At 37.7% G+C, this 22,695-nt stretch overlaps 1 protein-coding gene across 1 annotated transcript in view; it reads right to left on the bottom strand.

Moving 5' to 3' along the window:
• The window catches only part of inpp5a (inositol polyphosphate-5-phosphatase A), a 150,578-nt gene that overhangs the window by 15,024 nt on the left and 112,859 nt on the right, over positions 1–22,695 (bottom strand). The window contains exons 10-12 of the mRNA XM_083538441.1: positions 8,939–9,034; positions 8,010–8,084; positions 3,061–3,134 (exon numbers count right to left, since the gene is read on the bottom strand). Coding sequence (XP_083394567.1) covers positions 3,061–3,134; positions 8,010–8,084; positions 8,939–9,034 — 245 coding nt within the window. The remainder of the gene's footprint in view (positions 1–3,060; positions 3,135–8,009; positions 8,085–8,938; positions 9,035–22,695) is intronic.

The following is a 22,695-nucleotide window of genomic DNA, read 5'->3' as shown; positions in this document are numbered from 1 at the left end:
CCTCAAGACCCTGAGCTTGAGCTTTATACTGCCTGTCTAGACTTGGCAAACAAAAAGACATGGGCCTGGAGCCCACTGCTCGGTGAAAACATGTTTCTCTGTGCACATATCTGTCTGCTCCACACTCTCACTCTTCCTCTCTCACAAGTGCACATGCACTTTCTCTGTGAGAGGACCTTTAAATTGGAATTAGAAAAGAGTGGCATCCACAGGTCTCTCGTGTGTGTCCATTTCCCCATAACCCGGTTAGTGCGGAAATAAATAAAAACTGCTTCATATACGTTCACATTAGCCTTTACATTCCCCCTAGGCCAAATTTTCCATTCAATTTGCTCATTGATTTTACATAGAGAAGACTACAATAAAATCATACAACTCCTAAGCTAACTGCATTCCTTGTGGATCAATCACAATATGTCATTACAGAAGGCTAATAAGAGCAATAACAGAGATTACTACACTGGCATGGTTGTAAAACAGTTCTCTCTGCAGCACTAGGCTGCGTCAGGGCTCAAGACTGTGGTTTTCAGCAGACTTTGAACCTTTAGTCAATTATTAACAGCATTTCCTTTTAGATTTGTTTTGCATATGAGATCATATCAGCTTTTTTTTTAATCTGTTTTGATACACAATCATACACAATCACAATTATACGTGCATTTTTGTATGGGTCCAGTGGACATCCTGTGTGAGCACTAGTCATTATGTCCATGCGCATATGCAGAATGTTTTCTTTTGAGCAGAATAAATGAAAGTGTGTGCATGTGTGTGTATTTGTTCCACAGCTGATTGGAGCAGTCGCTCTGGCTCCAGCACCAATGTTGGCGAGAGAGGGCCAAATTCCACACTCTCATGCCTCAGTACTTAGTCCTGTCAAAGGCCAAACACACACTCACACAAGGCTTTGGTCTGACTCTGTGAATGTGCACCTTGTAGCAACTCACAACAACTCACACACAGTGTGTGAACAGACAAGGAGTTAAACACATGTCTCTTGCTCTAAAGTGTCAGTGTTAAGAGGATGATAGCAGCCATGACCTGGAAAGAATCACTGTGTGGTGGTTGTAAAAGGTCCACGTGAAAGTACAATAATTATGTAAATACAAACAGAGTGCATTGATTGACCTTTTAAAACACCCCCCCCCCCAATAAATTTAGATACATATACGAAAAACTGTCCACATAAATGTCCTTTTAGTATAATACCAACAATTATTTCTTCAAATCAACTGCAGTCAGTTGTAACTAATTTTATTTAGTCAAAAATATCTAATATTTAAATGCATTAAAATACTTATTGAAATTCTAACCAATCTTTAATATAGTATTATATGGATAAAAATTTTAAGCTGCCCATGTGCCATTGTTGCTTATAATCATCTTGATTATTAATTCTTTCTAAAGATATTAAATGCAGCTTCTACAACTTTTTCTTTAAGCTAAAATGTATTAAAATTTGAATTAAATTTAGAATTACAGAAACATCGTTTAAGATTCAGTCACAGAACAAAATATCTATCTAAAAAATGTCTATATAAAAATAATCAAAAGTTTAAAATATCTGTTTTAAATTATAATTTTAATAGTTACTATAAGGGGGCATACTTTTTACATTTTCTAAATATTTATATATTTTAAAAAGTCAAGATCTATTAAAGAACTAAATGACTTATATGCCTTTTAGTTTAAAGATAGAGTTTTCTAGCAGTTTCACGTAAAGCAAAGCAGACAATGCTGAAAATGAAGTGATTGAGAAGAGTGTGTGTATATTTGTTGTTCTATGGTCCTGTGAAATAACCCCACAGATGGTCAGGGGTGTTTCAGGGCTGTCCGTGTGATGGAGAACAATCACTGAGTGCTTGATTGCTCAAGAAGCATGAGGCGTATCTGACAGGGGAAGGGCGTGTGTGTGTGTGTGTGTGTGTGTGTGTGCACGCACGCTCGCGTGTGTGGCGGCTGTTTAAGTTTAACTAAGCTGTGTCTTTACTCTCACCTCTGACAATAATGTGGCTTGTAGCAGACACTACTTGCATCAAATCAAATTTTATATACTCCTTAATGGCTGTGGATTTTTGATTCATCACAGGCAGTGGCACAAGAGGATCATTTGCATCCTCTCCTTGCACTTCGCCATTTCTCAGCGCGTGCCAGATGATTCAGGATTATATACTGGAGACAGATGAGAGCAAAAGTCACACAGTGTAAAAGCCCTATAAATCCACCTGTCACTTATGCAAAGCCATGTAAATGGAGTTAGCTGATTAAGACACAGAGGTTTAAAGATACACACGTATGCTCTGCGTGCATGCGCGCACACACACACACACACACACACACACACACACACACACACACACACACACACACACACACACACACACACACACACACACACACACACACACACACACACACACACACACAGACCACGGCCCCTCCTTACATGAGCTAGTGGAGCAGTTTATCAAGTAATTATTGTTTGATTACATCGTTTCATTATCTACACTGATTGAGTCAGCGCTGACGCCAAAGGTCAAGCACCATTAGCGGTGCGATGCTTCGGGCCACTGCGCTGGGAGCTCCTGCCCCCCTGCTGCCTTTCTGAAAGGCCTAATTGTACTTTCATTTGTTTGAAGAGGACACACAGAGAACGACTGCGATGGAATATTAATGCTGTTCTGCCTCACATAAGCACTATTAGGGAAAAGAAGAGGCATGTTAGTTCAAAAGCACTGAGGGGAAAAATCTGCTGTCTGTCCATACAAATTACTCAAATGAGATGCCATCAGAAAGCAGACACTATTAGTCTGAACGTTCCAAATAGGCTGTAAATGAGCTTAAGAAATGCCAGGATTTTGTCTTAAGTGTCTAAACACCACAAAAAAAATAAACTTTTCCATATTTATTCAATTAATTCTCCCCTCATTATAGTTAATCCAACTAAAAAGCTCTACATAAATGACAGCATACTGCTATATTTTTTGATCAGGGACAGAAATTAATCATGAACTGAAAGATCTTAAGATGTGAGGATGATAAATTGTAATAAGAAGTTCATACCTGGGAGGAAAGGAGATCTCTAGCTCATGCAGACGATCCTTAAAGACAGTCTTCTCTTTATCAAACTCTAATAGCTGTGGAGAAAGCAGGAGAAATACAGAGAATGTGAACAATTAATTTTAAACAAACAAATAATCCCAGGAGACAACAAACAATGACTAGTTTTTCACAAAAAGTGAATAAACACACCAGGGGAGAATACAAGTCATGTGGGATAAAACAATAATCTGATCTTCAGAAGGTCTTACAGAAAGGTAAATACAACCTTAGAAAAAAGGCAAAACGGAAACGCCATGTCGGAAAATCTAAGTACACATTTACTGTTTAATTATGGTGCTGATAATTAAATGCCTTGATTAACTGATCATCAGCAAGTGTGACCCCCTTTATAAAAGGGTTAGGGGTTTCACATTTTAGCATTTTGCCGGTCTGGAGCATTCAGGTGTGTGCTAACACAATGCCAAGGAGAAAATAAATCAGCAATGATCTTATAAAAGCTCTTGTTTTTTCCACATCAATCTGAAAAGGGTTATAATGCCATTTACAAACAATTTCAATTTACCATTATACAGTGAGGAATATTCACAATTGGAAAACATTCAAACATAAGCTAGTAGTCCATGTCCCAGAAAAATCACCCAAAGGTCAGGCCTTGCCATGTTTAGAGAAACAGCAAAGAATCCATTTACATTAACTCTACTCTCTCAATTTACACTTATAATTAATTCCTAAGGTGTACTTTTAACACAGTTTCTCCATTTCAGATTAATTATTATAAAAATAAATAATGACGTGGTACATGGCATGTGTTGTTCAATTAAGGTTGCAATGGCCCAATTCTAAAACCTGCTAAGAACCAGATGATTTTTATTATGCACTGATACGTACAAATGTAAACAGGGTGTGTATTCATTTTTACACAACTCTAAATACACACTTCCTACTTCTGTATTGATTAACAAAGTAATTATCAGTACAGTGTTAGTAATAAAATGCACAAAGATTACTGTGTATGTGTACATTTGTATGTGTGTCAACGTGTGTATAGATGTGCTCATTGATACATGTGTATAAATGTGCATGTTGGTATGCATAGGTATGCTTGTTGGATGTGTGTGTGTGTGTGTGTTAGTGTGTGTATAGATGTGCTTGTTGGTGTTTGTATAGATGTTGTTTATACCATGTGTGTTTATTGATGTGTGTTTATGTGTCCTTTGACACCAGGCTCTGTGAACATACACGACAGTAAGTGCCTTTCCTAACGGTAGTCTCTCTCTGTGGGTGTGTGTGTGTGTGTGTGTGTGGTGTTCATCAATCATGCTTGCTCCCAGCTGCACACACTCAGTGGGAGTTGAGCTCTCGTCTCAGATGCAGGGATGACTGAGACGAGCTAAAGTCATTAATCAAAGCAGAACAGAATAATTAGCCTGTGTGTGTACACATTAATTATGGGAGAGACCAACAGGTACAACTGACACCTGCATCACTGCCTCAACTGTGTGTGTGTGTGTGTGTGTGTGTGTGTGTGTGTGTGTGTGTGTGTGTGTGTGTGTGTGTGTGTGTGTGTGTGTGTGTGTGTGTGTGACAGACAGCTACAAAGAGAAAGATATTCATGCTCTTGTAAATGCCTGCATAGTTTCATTACTGTACATTGTGTTTGTGTGTCTATATTGTGTTGGGTTATGTGTTTGGATTGGCTTTATGCTTCAGAAAGAGCATCCATCAAATTACCAGAGCTGGACATGCCAAATCTTACACACACACACACACACACACACACACACACACACACACACACACACACACACACACACACACACACACACACACACACACACATATATACACTATGCAAAGTACATGCTTGAGTGCATATATGAAATGAGTTTTGTGTATGCCCAGGAGTAAGACATAGAGGATGAATCCTGTCTTTGTGTTACTTAGGACAGGTGTCTCACCTCACAAATAAACACAACAAACCTTCAGGAAAGTTTGTACAGTAAAAGGTAGTAGAAGTTTGCATTTGTATAAAATTGCATTGGATTGAGTAAGTAAAAGTCTGCGCTTTGTTGGAAAGTGAGATTATGTGTATTTAAGTAATACATTTAATTGTACAGCCTAAGGGCTGAAATTTCACACTACATTTCATCGTGGCTCAATTAAGCGGAATGATTTGAGCATCTGATGGGTCAGCAGTAAAAACGAAGCTTCGGCCAAGTTCAAGGGCCTGCGGTTTTATAGCGGCTTGTGCTGTTTATCAGATACCACTCACCTTCAGACTCGAAAGGGCACCAAGATCACAGGGCCAGTGCACAAGACAATGACTCAGTTGAGGAAGTACCACCAGAAATAAAAATAAACGTCAGCATTAGCTCAAAATGTGCACTTCGCCTCAATAGGCCCAGTCGCATAAATCACGGTGGCTTTGATTGCTCGGGAGCCAAAGCCTTTATGGAAAACTGCTCAGTGAAATGTCCCCCTGGATTTCTGGTGCCTCACGCTCTGTCCCTTGCCATAATTGTGCTTTGATTTATACTTTGTCAAATATGGCCCTGACAATGTCGGCCACCATTAAATGCCATCAATAAGAGCCAGGTGAGAGGTCATTTAATTTGATTTTCACACCGCACACTTTGCCTTCATTGCAGGGCCAATACGGCCCCCAACTTTTATGATGTATTCATTATTTTGTGCCAAAACGATATACTGTCGAGCTCAGACAGCAAGGAGAGGACAGAGGGGGGAGACAAACATAAAATTCCAAATACCTTACTCAGAGTTAATATTACATTTTGAATGGGAACTCATTATCACGAAATTAAATAAATACACAAAACCCACAAAAAACAAACAAAGAAGTATTCAAACTAGCAAAAAATCTAAAGAAATGAAAGCTAACTAGACATCATTTGAAAGAAAAAGTCCAGCCACAAATAACATTCACATCCTATTTGAAGTGGACTTCTTTAATGATGGTATTGAGTTACAATACACTATATGGTCAAAATGCACCTAACATTCTTATCAGCAGGTGTCCACAAACCTTTGGCAATATAGTGTACTGTATATAACAAGAAATAGAAGTTTTGTCAGCCAAAATATTTCACTCTGGCTCCCGGGCATAATAGAAGGAAAAGTCAGGCACTCATTCAAGTGTTGAGTGATTATCTACATGTTTTATACAGAGAATGTTATACAGGTTATAGATTGTATACATGTTATATATTTCATTTATACCCTGTACTTTTTACTTTCCAAAAAAAATAATTGTGTTGTTCTTTTTCTAAATAGAGTCAGGACTGGCTGAACAATAAAAAAAAAAAAATCCTTTATTTACCATTTTAGATACCATTTAAGTAACAATAAATAAATGTACACATTATTTAGAATTAAATTAATACAGGTCAAGTTTTGAGCAGCAGTTTAGCTTCGGCGTAGATCCACCCTGCCTATGCGTTTCCTCCCTTTCAGAAAAAGACATTGGAACAGTGTGCTTGGCCACTTCTGCTTGCACAACACTAGGCGCACATTAGATTAGCGCTGCTCTTCTGCTTAGGCTCCCTGACAGATAAAATATAGCTGGGCCTACGCAGAAGGGCCATGTTATTTATTTATTTGGACTCTTAAAAACTCCTGCGGTTTGAGAAATGCGGTGACTGAGGACGCGAGGAGCATGAGGAGCCTGACAGAAAAGTTCATCACTTGCTCCACTCCTCCCTCCCTGCGCTCTCGTTCGTCCCACCGGCTGGCCAGCTACAACAGATAAAGTTACAATAAAGAGGTACTAAAACAAAATCAATGGGAAGATGAGAGATTGAGGGTGGCATGGGAGGGGGAGGACACTTAGCACAGTCCTCGACTACTGAATGTCTTGGCTGGATGGTACACACATACACATACACACTTTCTCTCTATCTCTCTTTCTCTCTCTCACACACACACACACACACACACACACACACACACACACACACACACACACACACACACACACACACACACACACACACACACACACACACACACACCCTCCCCCTCTCCAGAAAACCCTACGCCCCCTCGACGCAGCGGTCCCCGGAAAATTTAATCTTTCCAAATCCTCATCAGAGCTCTCCATCCTCTGCACCTGACAGCCACCCGGATAATTAATTATACAATTTCGATGGGAATATCGACTAAACAAAGCTATTAATCATAGCAAAAGTCAATAGGCATGGACACATTCAATCATGTCCCCACCAATGATTACTCCTCTCAAAATACAATAATTATTTTCAAGCGCTGCCTCGAATTAAATTTCTGTCAAGCCGGTACAAGTCTAGTAGTTGATGAAGGATGCAATGGATTTTTATTTATTTATTACATTTTTCCTCATCCCTTTTACCAAAGGGGGAGGAGAGACATTTGTCGTTTTGGAAAGGTAGTTTGTTTCATAAGGCTCATAAGACAGTATGTTTAACTGGAACATGACCATCAGATTATCTCTCACGAGCCATCAAGTCATTCATCTTACTGCTCTCCAATGAAGTGAGAAAATGCGCGCGCACACACACACACAGACACACAGACACACAGACACACACACACACACACACACACCACCTATAAGGAAACCAAGGCTTGGTTCGGACACACTCTAATGAGTACATAGTAGGTTACACTTAATATAAATGTGAGATCAAACTATTGTTGTTTGCTAACCAGCCCTTAAATACAAGACCATGTTTATAAGTGGGTGTGTGTGTGTGTATCTATTTGCAATGTAGAACATTTCTCATCATACCTCTACCTCTCAAATGCTTAAAAATCCACATTATGTGCCCAATTATATTCATTTCTCTGTCATGAATAAGAATTTGCCTGAAAATATTAAGACTCTAAGGGGAATGCATTTTGTTAAAAAATCGAATGATTGAAGCACTAAGCACCACAGAGTATTTATAGCTCACCAGCGTTCCATTGTTTTCCCGGAAAACATCCTGGTTAATGTAGTTAAAAAGCTTCTTTTCGAGTTGTAGCACAACCTGCAAGGCAGAACACAGAGCAGGTCAGTACTAACAGCTTTCAAAAAATCAAGGACAACACCGTAATGTAAAGTCATGGAAGAGTGTAGGCTTTACCGCTTATATGTATATTACTATGTATGTACTATGATCTGTATGTAACATGATTTAGAAAACCTGTTGATATTCGAGCAAACCGCAAATAAAATAATAAAAATTGGGGTTTGGCCAAAACTTTTTTCTTTTAATACTTTAATGTCTCTACTTTGAAGGACTTATATATAGTTCACGCAATAGTTATAGTTCACACAAATCTCACATGAGCTGTTTTCCTGCATAACTTCCTGCATTAACTCATTTGGGGTAAAACCTGATAACTGTAAACTTTCTTCCTTTGTACCTTCTAAAGACTGTAACATTTGGTTAAATCATATGTGAAAGAGAAACATTTCCTGTAGTGCTCAGAAAAATATACAATATAAAATTTTTTAAGATGTGAAGGGTTTTCCCAGGTGGCCACACCCTCACACACCCCCAAACATCCTTTTTTATGCATACTCAACAGAAAATGTGAAGTTATGGACATAAATGCTTTATTCATCAGTTCAAATCAATAATACAATGTTTATTTTTTTTTTTTTAATTATGAAATTTGTTAGTGAAAACATAGTTTAAAATGTTATTCCTAACGTTCCTGAACATTCAGTCACGCTGCGGATTCCCGCAAATTCTAAGATAATCCGCAACGTGCTGTTAGTTGAATTTTCCGAGCCGCAAATTCCGATTAAGTTAAAATATGTAAGTTTCTGTAGTAGTGGATTGCTATTTTAATAACAGTGTAGTGTTTAAGTGTGTATATGGTTAGCTGTTTTTACCTTGCGGTCATTGTCAGACTCTCGGAATATGAGCTTGTCCACTTCATTGGTTTCTGCAGTTCGAACAGTCTGCATGGTGGCTGTAGAACACAGACTCTGAGGGCAAATGAAAAGACAAGAAATAACATAGACCATAATAAATGTTGCATTGCTATTAAATGAAATGCCTTGACAATAGCATAAAAATTCAGTTTGACAATTTACAAACAGGTGCTGTTACATATTTTTTGAATTTTTAAAAGTTTTCTTTTTGTTATTTAGGGTGTTACTTAAAATTACTTTTTGCATTTTAAAAGAATGATACAAGAAACTTAATAAATACTTTTTTGGTTATACAGGCTAATGAGGACATGCCATAGGCTGAGTAGTTTGTCCTTATTATTTTCTATATTTCCTATATATATTCCTATACAATGTTAGAAAACCATCCATTTAGAAATCATAGGTTCTTTGGTTTGTCTCTCTGATCCCCTCTTAATGATTTAAATTCTGTAACGCCTCTTTTTTTTTTTTAGAATATTTTAAGAATACTCTTTCTAAGAATTTAGTGAGACACCATGTTTTCAAAGATAATGTTTCAAGGAATATGGCACACCTGAAATAAGCATTTTTGTGACATAATCTAGCTACAGAGTTATAGTTATTATAAAATCCTTATTATAGGTATAAATGTCATACCACAACATTAGATATCAGTGACACGTATATAACTAGGCAGGACCTTTGAGTAGCACCCGAATAATACTCAATGCATTTTAATGATTTTGAGGAACCTGAAATTGAGAAAAGAGCATCATGTCCCTCTGGCCCTCTTTATGTCTCAGTATTGTCCTGACCCCCGAGGACTGTGTGTGCGGCTAAATTCCCTTTTGTCAAGTTTTTTTTAAACAATTAGTTAAACATTCGACCATCTGTGTTTGAAGACTGTTGAATGAGGTAAAGCCAGTCCTGCTGGTTCCCATCCCACAGGCCTGATTGAAATTCAAAGCACAGATTAGTTAATTAGGTCAAGCCAATATAGCAGAAAGGGGAAAAAAGAAGGCCCTTTAGAATGAAATGTCACAAATCAGGCCAGTAAACTCACAGAGCTGTGCAGCAGATTAAAACAAACAGCGGCAAAAAACCTTCTTCTCTCACTCTTTCGTCCCCCCTCCTTTTTTCCCTCCATTTGGATGCTTTCTAAGCTCTAACAAATCGCTCCATCTTTTGCTCATTTGGGTCCAAGTGCCAGCTCACGGTGCTCCCTTTGCAGCCTCAAACTAATGCGCTTTACAGGGTTTAAGCTGCTTTGAGCCATGAATAAGCCCAAGAAAAGATCTCCCGAAAAAGGCAGAGATACTCAGCCTGACAAAGTCATTGTAACCACACACACACACACACACACACACACACACACACACACACACACACACACACACACACACACACACACACACTGAGACAATGCTGGGAAATTGATCTGTTTATGTTCTCAGAAATTACTGCTGTAAAGTAAAAAAATAAATAATAATAATTGATAGTTCAGCTAATAATTAACAATAAATATATTATTATTATAAAATCTATCTATAAAATTGTAGTCAGTGAAGTTCAATTTAATGTTAAAACACTTTAAATTTAAGTTAAAGGGGGAAAAAAACTATATAAAACAACATATTTCAATAAAGCCTTTCAATTATTGTTCAGCTATTAGCTCTCTTGAACAGCATTCCTCTGTCCTTGTCTAAGCCAAAGCAGAAAACTCTCGCCATTAGAATGTGCCAGAGAGCAGAAAAGCCATATTGAAATTAAGAGTATCCATTTATAAGTACAGAAGCACAAAATCCATTCATGATTTTGATAATCCATGGGGGACAGGATCTGCCAAGTGCTGATAATGCTTTTGTTAACACTTACACAGTTGATCGACAGATGTGTACATACAATCACAGATTATGGATAATTCACAATTTTCTCTCACTTAATACTCCTGCAGATCTTTCAACAAACTACTAAGCCACTAGAAATAGTCACCACTTTCCACTAATGCATAGATTGCTGTATACTTTACCGAATGATAAACACACTGAAAAGCATCTTGTGACCTCTCTATTATAACATTCTATCTTGAGTTAAGAATGAATGGGAGATAACACTTAGGTTACATATTATACTAAGTGTCACAGTCTGCAGCTGCTTGGGCCAAGAGGGATTTTGTCTCATCTGAAGGAGTGAAAAGTAAGAACCCTTCAGTGGGAATCAAGACTGATATCCTAATTCTACTGCCCAGTGATGAACAGTGAGCTATGGGATGCCTCTCCGTTAAGAAAATAAAATAAATCACTATACATCAAAGAAACACACATTGTAACATAACCAACTGTGTTGTAATGAGTTCACAATTAACTCCATGCTCCAAATACTACAATTTATACAGATAACATCTAAATATACATTCTATTCTATATCAATTTTGAAACAAGATGTTTTACCCTATGATGTAAGCAAATTGATTAGGATATTGCATAACAAACAGAAAAAAAAAATTATACTGGCAAATAGTTTTATATGGATTTAAAGAATCTCCATCTGTGTGTACTTGAAGGAGCAGGTGTAAGTTTGTGTATGCTGACAGAGGAGTCTGTGGAAGACACTGGTTTGCTCTCTCTCTACACTCAAAGTATCTGTAAATGAGCATTGTGCTATATCTACTTACCGGGACTAAATAAAAAGATTTGTAAAAATGTGTGCATACATACAATCAATTCATACATCCCTCAATTTAAACACAAAAATCATTATTCAATATATACAATATTGCAGAGCAATCAACACTTATCATATGATTCTCTTTTCCTTGTGTAACTCATTCCATGAACAAGACCTTTATGTAATGCTTATTTAAAACCATGTGTATCATGATTTCCAGGACAAAAAAGCCTGGGGATCTCTGATGACATAAATCATATAAATATTAACAAATTCTTGCACACTCTAAAAACCAGGGGACAGCTGCTAACCCAATCCAGTTACCTAACTGTTGATTACACACAGGCATTTATTACAAACTGTAAGGAAACAATACAGCAAAAGATGCATAGAAAGGAAGGCTGCGGTTGGGGCTCTGGTTTAGTCCAGCAAAATCAGTGAGTTTGTTAACACACAAGTCTCTTTTAGCTGCTTATTTTACTTTATTATTACTTTATTAACTAACTTTACCAATTTTTTTATATATATACATATATATATATATATATATATACATATATATATATATATATATATATATATATATATACACACACACACATATATATATATATATATATATATAGAGAGAGAGAGAGAGAGAGAGAGAGAGAGAGAGAGAGAGAGAGCGCACAATTTTTATACACTGATAATGCAGAGCGCATTTCTGTTTGACCATTTGTATAAAAAATATATACAAATAAATATAAAAGAGGTGAAATTGAAACCTTCAACGCAACATAAATCTTTTTTACAATGTCCTCTCTTTACTCAGATAAAAAATATACTAAACTCCACCAAAAAAAACATTTTTAAATCACAAAACATTTGTTTAACAAATCAATTCAAGCACTAAAATCTGCCATGATGCATATATCCAGCAATTAAAACCGTCCCGGTGGAAACATAGCAAAAGTTGTGTTTGGTGTCCTGATGATATACATAATTTAAAACATCATAACTACTTTAAAACATTTACAAGAATATTTTGTCTCCATGCTCTATGTTGAGTCTGGTTTCACTAATAATAAACGTACATTTGCATAAAGCATCCATATTTGTCCGTGCCCCTTTTAATTTGAGTATTGAAAACTTGAAAATTATTAATTTAAGGTACATTTAGAATCGCTATTTTGCGATTAATCAGGATTAAATATTGACAGCCCTAATATATACATATAATATATATATATATAATTATATGTATATATATATATATATATATATATATATATATATATATATATATATATATATATATATATACACACATATATATACATACATACATACACTTTTTTTTTTTTTTTAACTTCTTCTTATGATACTGCAATATTTCAGCAATATAAAAATTTTTAATGTTTAAACCCCCCCCCAAAAAAAAAAAAGCACGGGTTTCGGTCCAAAGTCCCTACTTTGCTCTGAAGAAAAACGCACAGGACAATAAACTCTCTTCATTAGATCTTATAGTGCGCAGCTCTTCTTTCATCGACAGATATTGATTCTCTTAAACGGGTGGAAAAGAGTCAATACAATTGGCTGTTAGTAGTTGTGGAGTGTGTGTGGTGTGGGGCAATCTGGAGCAAAGCTTTGCGCTTTAGTGTCAGGTGCTCTTTAGAGTGATAATCTCATCAATTAGGGGAAAAAAGCACTGCTCAGTTACAGATGCTTTGGCTCCACAGAAAGGCTAAATCAATGCATCCTCACCATAAATCCCTCTCTCAGAACACACACACACACACACACACACACACACACACACACACACACACACACACACACACACACACACACACACACACACACCTAATTAACACACACAGGCACCTTCTGCTACTGCAGCCACATGGCTGAAGATGGTTTCGGTTCAATCATTTAGCTGCTACAACTTTCCACACATACACACTCACACTCACACAAAGTACTGTTTAACATTAAATATTATTAATAATCATCCTATATAAGCCTGAGGTAAAACAACAACAACAACAACAACAACAACAAAAAAGACTCAGCACAAACACAGGTCTTAAGTAGTGGGAATAATGTGTAAGAAATCCACATTATGCTGAAAATCCAATGTGTTTTATATATGCAAAGTTCCATATAATTTTTTTTGCAAATAAATCACATTGTTAACTAATAAGGTATTGGCAGCATACAAAATCAATTTTAAACACAAAACACTTTTATTATAGGGGAACAGATTAAAACAAAAATTCTAATTTATATTAGTTAATGTACGTAAAAAGAAAAAAAAATCGGCTAGTCTCACAGGAATGCCCATGTTGTCTTGTAATCTCTGGGTATAGGCCTATGATGGAAGCCATGCACCACATTGAGTTGACTTACGAACCTTTTGAGCCTCCTTCCTGTAGTCTTCTTCCATCACTCAGAGTGGACATTATTGATTTCCAGATCATAAATCCTCGTGCCACCACTCGCTGCCCTGCCATTACACCAACATGATGAGCCATTGTCAACATTTATGGAGCAGAGTAATTATATCTCAATTAAAGAGCGAGAGAAACAGAGACGTGTAAGGGTTGATGGGTCTCAATGGTGCTGTTAGAGCAATGGTTTTCTGTTAATTCACTGGGTTTGGCACTTTGAGTCAGAAACCCTGCTGGCAGTCATGCTTCGTTAATATTCTACCACCAATGGCCATAGTGTAGCTGCCAGGTCTCTGCTGGCAGTCATGCTTCGTTAATATTCTACCACCAATGGCCATAGTGTAGCTGCCAGGTCTCTCCAGACAGTGGCAATCTTGGCACAACCCTACTTCACAACAATAACGAACACTTTCAGAATAAAGATATTTAACCGCAATAACCGACATTGTAACACCTCTATTTTCAGATATATATATATATAAGATATATATATATATATATATATTTGTCCTTATATATATATATATATATATATAAGGACATGCAAAATAACAGATTAAGGCTAATGTAGTTTTAAATGCTCGATTAATACCACAAAACAGAGATATTTTTATAGTATTCAGGTGGATCATTGTTCAGTAATGTAAGGCTAATAGGTTAAAAAGTTAATGTGTATAAAATGTATTTCAATATGTTCTGTAGCTTTGAACTGACACTAAATATCTCAGAATAGATAATGGCAGCCAAGGTGGCTATAACAGGCTTCACCTTTCTCTTTCTTGCTGTCTCTCTCTTTAATTGAGATCTAATTACTCTGCACCATAAAAATCACAATGGCTCATTATGTTGGCGTAATAGCAGGGAAGTGAGTGATGGCATGGAGAGTTATGAGCTGGAAATCAATAATGACTGCTCTGAGTGATGGAAGGAGACTACAGGAGGAAGCTCTGGAGTTTCAGAGGTCAGCTAAATGCAGTGTATGGCCTCCATATTCTGGGCACAGACAGTTATTTGAATAGATTAGTTATTAGAACTAAACAAAAGTTAATTACTAAATATGTGTCAAATGCAAAGATTTACAAATAAATACACAACTAACAGAAACAGAATTTTGTCACTGTATCCGAAATGATATCTGAAACTATAAAACTATTTAGATTTGACTGAAAAATCTTCTTCTTCTACTTTCGGCTTCTCCCAACGAAAACCTCAACATCTTCAGCTCTGCTACCTCCAGCTCCACCTCCTGTCTGTTACTCAATGCCACTGTCTCTAAACCATACAGCATCACAGGTCTCACCACAGTCCTATAAACTTTCCCTTTTGCAGATACTCTTCTATCACAAATCACTCCTGCCACTCTTCCGCACCCTGCCTGCACTCTTTTCTTCACTTCTCTAACACACTCTCCATTACTTTGCACTGTTGACCCCAGGTACCTGAACTCCTCCACCTTCTCCATCTTTTTTCCCTGCAACCGCACCACTCCACTGCCCTACCTCTCATATACGCACATGTACTCTGTCTTACTACTACTGACTTTCATTCCTCTTCTCTCCAGTGCATACCTCCACCTCTCCAGGCTCTTCTCACCACAGATAATATCATTCGCAAACATCATAGTCTATTAAAGGCTGTAAGAGTTCTACATAAAAACCATTGGCAGGTTTTCTTAAAGGGATAACATAAGTGGGTTCTATAAGGAAAACTGAGGACTGGCTAAACAGATGTACAGACAGATTGACCCTTAGCTTACACCACCTTGGCAATCATTAGCTCCATTACCTTGCCTGATTGTCCTGGAAGCCATATTATATGATAAGCTAATCGAGGACTGTAATTTAGATTTTTATATTAAAGCATGTATATCAGAGCAGACTACTGTCTGACCTCGTCCGTCAACCTGTCCATCACCACTGCAAACAGGAAAGGGCTCAGAAACGATCCTTGATGCAGTCCCAACCTCCACCTTGAACCAGTCTGTCGTTCCTACTGCACACTTTATTGCTGTCACACTGTCCTCATACATGTCCTGCACCACCCTCACATACTTCCCTGACACACCTGTGTCATTATTATATCTCTGATATACATGCTTTAATATAAAAATCTAAATTACAGTCCTCGATTAGCTTATCATATAATATGGCTTCCAGGACAATCAGGCAAGGTAATGAAGCTAATGATTGCCAAGGTGGTGTAAGCTAAGGGTCAATCTGTCTGTACATCTGTTTAGCCAGTCCTCAGTTTTCCTTATAGAACCCACTTATGTTATCCCTTTAAGAAAACCTGCCAATGGTTTTTATGTAGAACTCTTACAGCCTTTAATCATGCAGTTTATTATTATTATTTGAGGAAACTGGAAGTTCAGCGGCATCCGAGATATACTTCCTCTATATGTTAAGTAATATGAACAGTAATAAGCTGTAATAAGCCTGTGAAGATCAGTGTTCCAAGGCATTTTAATATATATATTTTCAGTACAATTTGTATTTCTGTTATTCACTAAAGCAGCAAATACAGATTTTATGAAATTAGCACTGAGTGAAATATCAACAAAATCCTGCTAAAACACAGACGTGATTTGTATTTTGTCACCTGTAACTCCTACAAAAAGGTAGACTTATCAAGTCAATTGGATTTTGTCCATAATGATCAAAGCCTACAAACAAGAGTTGCATATTTTAGCTTACTTTCTACTATTGCAGGATTTTATTTACATCTGTATAAAAGATACCATATTTCAGTGGCTTTACAATTCACATTAGCTGTACCCATGATCCTAAAGGTATATTTTTACATGGCTGCAAAGCTTGCCTATAATTATAAAAGGTTATTTTCAGATTTTTCCAGAATACATGTAATCATATGCTTATGGGCCAGAATTTTAAGGCTCTTGTAGCTTCTTACACTACCGCTAAACCTGACAAAACACAGTTGTCACAGGATTAGTCATGTGACCCAACGTGTCCAACTTAGGGCTGTAAATCGAATAAAATATTTCATCGCAATTAATCACACGTTTGTCATGAGTTAACTCACGATTAATCGCAACTTAATAAAATTAATACTTTAATAGTTTTAATAGAGGTTTTTAATACTCAAATCAACATGGACAAATATGGGTGCTTTATGCAAATGAATGTTTATTATTAGTGAAACCAAACTCAACATAAAGCATGAAGACAAAACATATTTGTAAATGTTTTAAAGTAATTATGGTGTGTTAAATTACGCAAATCATCAGGACACCAAACAGAACTTTTGCTATGTTTCCACATGGACAATTTTAATTGCCGGATGCGTGCATCATGGCGGATTTTTCACATCAGTACTTGTCATCAGTTAAACAAATTTAGTGACTAAAAATTACTTTTCTTTCTTTCTTTGTTATTCTATATATTATTAAAGTTTATAATTCTTTTGATATGGGGAAAGAAAAGGACGTCGCGAATAAAAGTGTTTTGTGTTTTAATTTCCCGGAAATGCGCAAATGCGCGCTGCATCAATCTCACGTTAATAAAATGAATGCTGTTAAACTGAATTGGCGTTAACGTGGTATAAACGCGTTAATTTGGACAGATCTAGCTCTACATCTTTTATAGTCCACACTCTTACCAAAATTACATAGCTTTCCGTTTGAGTGAAGAAGAGATGGACAGAACATGCAGGGCGGCCATGTAGGGGGTGTGTGGGTAGAAAACTGAGAGCAGGATAAAGGGGAGTGAGAGGTGAAGGGGAATGCTTCCTATTCATCATAGCTGGTGGAACATCTGGGAAAAACCCTCTAAAACAATGCCATTGAGTCTCTCAGCTAGCTGACGGTCCTGGACAAGCACGTTTGGCCTTGCCAGCATAGAATGGACAGGCCACAAATCATCTCAGGACAACAGGGGTAGGTGGGGAACGCCAGTGAGGTGGTGTGTGTGTGTGTGTGTTCCCCATGGTATTTAAGTCTCAAACAGACCCATTCTCTAGGACCCGGCAGGACAAATTGGCCAGTTTGGGTGTCTTTGAGAGGCAGTGCAGCGCAAGGAGAATGGGACAGGCCTGAAACACAAGGAACAGCCCCATAAAAATTCATCACTTTGACCTCTTTGACCTCCTGCTACTGGGGGGGCTCCACACACACACACACACACACACACACACACACACACACACACACACACACACACACACACACACACACACCTAATGCGATGAGCAAGCATCTCATCAAGACATATAGGACAAAAAATGGTCAGCTTGTCAGGAAGAAATTTTATTTTAATTTTATTACCTACTACATTTCCATCAGTAGTGTTTCTAACAGAGTAAAAGTAGATTTGCTGTAAGAGCATACATGCTGCTCACAAACACACAATAGCTAAAAAGAAAAGACTTTTTGAGAGCAAAAAGCCACCAGATGCTTCATTGTGCCTGAGTATGTGTCAGTGGTGTGTGAAATAAAGCACTAAGGGGTGGTGTATGTTCTCTTCGCTGTATTAAGTAGAGAATGAGCAGGCATTGTTTCACTCCAGGCTTTTGACACATTTGTGCCACATGTACAAAGAGAGCTAATAGAAGCTATGAAGAGGCCCTCCTTATCTCATCTCCCCTCCACTGCTGCTGCTTCAATCCACAGCTCCCACACCAGTCACCACAGATGTCCACAAACTGTTTAAGTCTTTCTGCATCAGTAAAACCAAGCTGATTTGCAGTTAACCAGAAGGCAAAAAGAACAAATGGGTTCTGATACAATTCACGCTACGACTCTTTCCTAAAAGTGAGCTGAAGGAATCATTAACAAGTGCCAGTTCATTTACAGTCAAATATAATCTGCTGCCAGTCTGCAAAAAAAGAATAATACTGAACAAAACATTAAGTCAAACAATCAACACGTCATTGGAATGTGCTTTTCAGAGACACTGGCAGCAAACACAGCACAACTGAAAACCCAACTCATCCTGGTTAAAAAAAAGACAAAATCTCAGTCTCAAAGCAGAAAGTATAGAATACTTTTCAATGGTCTTCTTATAAGCAGAATGTCATGACTTCCCTAAAATCACATTTATACCCAAGGGTGAGCTTGGCTTTAGTCAAACGTATGCCTCAGCTAATTTTTCCCCTAAGGATGAGGTTAATAAACTGTTGTTTAATTATCAAAGAGACAAAGATATGTATATATCTTTGTATATATATATGTAAAAATATCTATATAAAATATGTGTATATATATATATATATATATATATATATATATATATATATATATATATATATATATATATATATATATATATACATATGTCTCTCCACCTATTATTCAAAATATTTTGGTGATTTAGTTTTAAGGTACAATTAAGGTCCCCTGGTGGTCTAGTGGTTAAGATGCAGCGCTCTCACCGCTGCGACCCGGGTTCGATCCCCGGTCAGGGAACCATCCCCAGCCACTCTTAGTGCCGGTCCCAAGCCCGGATAAATTGGGGAGGGTTGCGTTAGGAAGGGCATCCAGCGTAAAACATGTGCCAAATCAAACGTGCGGAGGATCCGCTGTGGCGACCCCTAACGGGAGAAGCCGAAAGAAAGTTTAGTTTTAAGGTACAATTGCTACAAATTGTTGTCTTATTGTTTTAATTTGAAAACCGTTTATGACTAGTATTACTTATCTGCTATACAGTTATGCACATGCATTACTTGCCAGGCTAAAATCTCTGTCAGAGCTACAGTGCTGATAATACTTGATCAGACTTGAAAATTTGAAACACATAGAACAGTATTACACGTACAAGCCTGACATTCTTGCCCATGGAGCCTACGAAAGATGTCGACTTAACCATTGTTATTGTTTATCCATAAACCCTAAAGTTGGCATCAGAATACCAATCGCACCACATTGTTTCATTGCTGAGTGCAACGCTCCTGTTGTACATGTATGAGAGGCTCTCCTTTAGGAATACAAAGAGCTCAGTCTTCTGAGGTCTGTTTAATGATAAATTACTTCACTCTGTCTCTTCATTCAGGAGTCATTTAGCAGAAAGATATTTTCAATAAGGGAATATGAAGACTTAATACATTCATAATAAATTCTTCAAAAAAACAAAACACAAACACACACACACACACACACACACACACACGGTACAAATAAACGCAAGTTTTTTTCCCAGCAGTCAAACTGTCTTTAAAATCCATTATCATTTAGGCTGAGAGCAGTTTGGTGGGTCGTTAAGTGTGTATGGAACAACGATTAACAATTAGTGGTTTTGTCCTAATGAGCAGCTAAGCTCGAGTTCATTACTGCGCTAATCGATATACTGTAGACGATCAATGTCTGCAAGACATCTTTTTTCTTTTCTACAAGCAGTCAGATTGTTAAGTCAAATTTAGATAAAAAAAAAAAAAAAAGAATTATTCCATTAGACTCAAATTCTTGAAAATCTTAATTATTTAATTTGATTGGCCACAAGGAGTTATATTTCTGCAAATGCAGCTAATATATTAGCAGATTTATATTTTATGTGCTCATTCTAAAATGTTATATTTACCATTGACATGCTGAGGTTACTATATGAAGACACTTTTGGGAGTTGGCATGTCTATGTTTAATACCCAGTGGTGAGTACGTTTTCAACCACTGGAAACTTTTTTTATTTTTTTTAAGAGAAGCAAAAAATAAATACAAATAAAAAAGAAGGAAGGGTGTAGCTTATATAGCTGCTACATTGTAAGTAATACTTAACTGTATACAGTATGTAAGAATTAAATATTAAATTTTCCTTTTTTAAACCGCTGTGGTGTAAAACAAATATAATAATAATAAAATAATAAATAATAATAATAATAATAATAATAAAAAAATAATACACCTCAGGGTAGTACGGCATTCAGCTTTGGGGTACGAGTATAATATGTATCTTAGTATGCAGATTTTGTTTTTTCTGTACAGCAAAATACCTTCGGCAGAGACACTTCCACAAGGCAGCAAACCAAAAAAATGCTGATTCTTTGATGCCCAAGACATCACAATAAGGGAGACATGTTTTGGCTATAACGTCTGGGGTCTCGTGTCTTCAGCATTATGGTAGTATGCGTTATCATTGGAGATTATTCACGATGATGATGATTATCACCCATGAGATGGAGCATGGCTGAAAAGGTTAATGCTCCTGCAAACCTCGTTAAGTTTAACTCTTTTGTTTATCTGGACAATGATCCATGTGTCCTCTTACACTCAGATAGCCATGATGGTGGCAATCTGTGTCTCAATAAGAGTACAGTCTGAAAGGACAGCGCACAATGCTGTCCAACACACAATAGCCAATGATTCATTCCCAGCAACACCCTTTAATTTGTTTGCACCATTTCATTTAAATGATCCGCTCCAATCCTGCCGGGTGGTGATCCAAGTGAGGAAGAGGGGGTGGAAGGACACAGAAATAGAGAGAGAGAGAGAGAGAGAGAGAGAGAGAGAGAGAGAGAGAGAGAGAGAGAGAGAGAGAGTGTGTATAGTCTGGGATTGGTGCATAGTAAAGTGGTAGACCCCATCATGTGGGTGGGCTTTTTTGATTCGTTTTTTTAACCAATTTTTCATGCCCATCCCTCTTGATGTGACCCTACTGTGGCTTCTTTATGGAACTGACAGGCCGGTGCAAGAGAACATGCTGCCCTTCTGATAGCATGAAATCAGGAACAAAAGACAGAGTGGAGAGGAGAAGCGCTGAGGCGCGAGAAGCTGAGGCCATCCCTTGCCTGATTCCCTAAATCGTTCTCTCTCTCTCTCTCTCTCTCTCTCTCTCTCTCTCTCTCTCTCTCTCTCTCTCTCTCTCTCTCTCTCTCTCTCTCTCTCTCTCTCTCTCTCTCTCTCTCTCTCTCTCTCTCTCTCTCTCTCTCTCATAGCCTGCCCTGGTTGTCCTTTTCTCCTGCAGTTCCAGCTCAATCGTGTCCTTCAGGCTCCTTGTGCAAGAAAACAGTAAAGAGTGCAGCATGGAACCTTGCTTTCCGTCCCGCCTTCTGTAAGACAAAGCTCCAGCTCCTCCTTAAAGCCCTGGCAATATGACCATTACCGATAAATCAGAAGAGACTTTACACACGAGGCCATGAATTGTCAATGTGGCACTTAATGGGACCTGTTAAATATGACGGGGTGGTTTGTGGGAAGCTCGTGAATGGGAGAAAAGCCAGCGCTCAGTCTGCCAGACATGTGTAAAGATTATAAGTGCCACTGCTGGCTTTATGGATCTGCACCAATACAGTTCAATGTGATGGAGGTGTAAGTGGCATTGAATAAGTGTACCGAACCTGATAATCTGTCCACCCCTCCATCTACCAGACCGACACAGAGAGAGCGAGAGCGAAAGAGAGAGAAAGAGAGAGAGAGAGAGAGAGAGAGAGAGAGAGAGAGAGAGAGAGAGAGAGAGAGTGAGAGAGAGAGAGAGAGAGAGAGAGAGAGAGAGAGACTGAATTAAAAATACTCCTTACTTGATTCAGTTTTCAACCCACTATTTAAAAAAGAGAGCATGCTGGACTGAAAAAGACAGATTGGTGCTGCTGAACAATAAGCTGTTTGACAGGAAGTGAAGTGAATGCATATCCAGATGCAGAATGCTTCCAACCCCAATGGGCATTTTTGTGCAAACTACAGTGAACAAAAGC

Source organism: Silurus aristotelis (genome assembly GCF_946808225.1).
Source record: "Silurus aristotelis genome assembly, chromosome: 4".
Classification (NCBI taxonomy): domain Eukaryota; kingdom Metazoa; phylum Chordata; class Actinopteri; order Siluriformes; family Siluridae; genus Silurus; species Silurus aristotelis.
The sequence above is the reverse complement of the archived record's forward strand: the minus strand, read 5'-3'. Positions and strand labels throughout refer to the sequence as shown.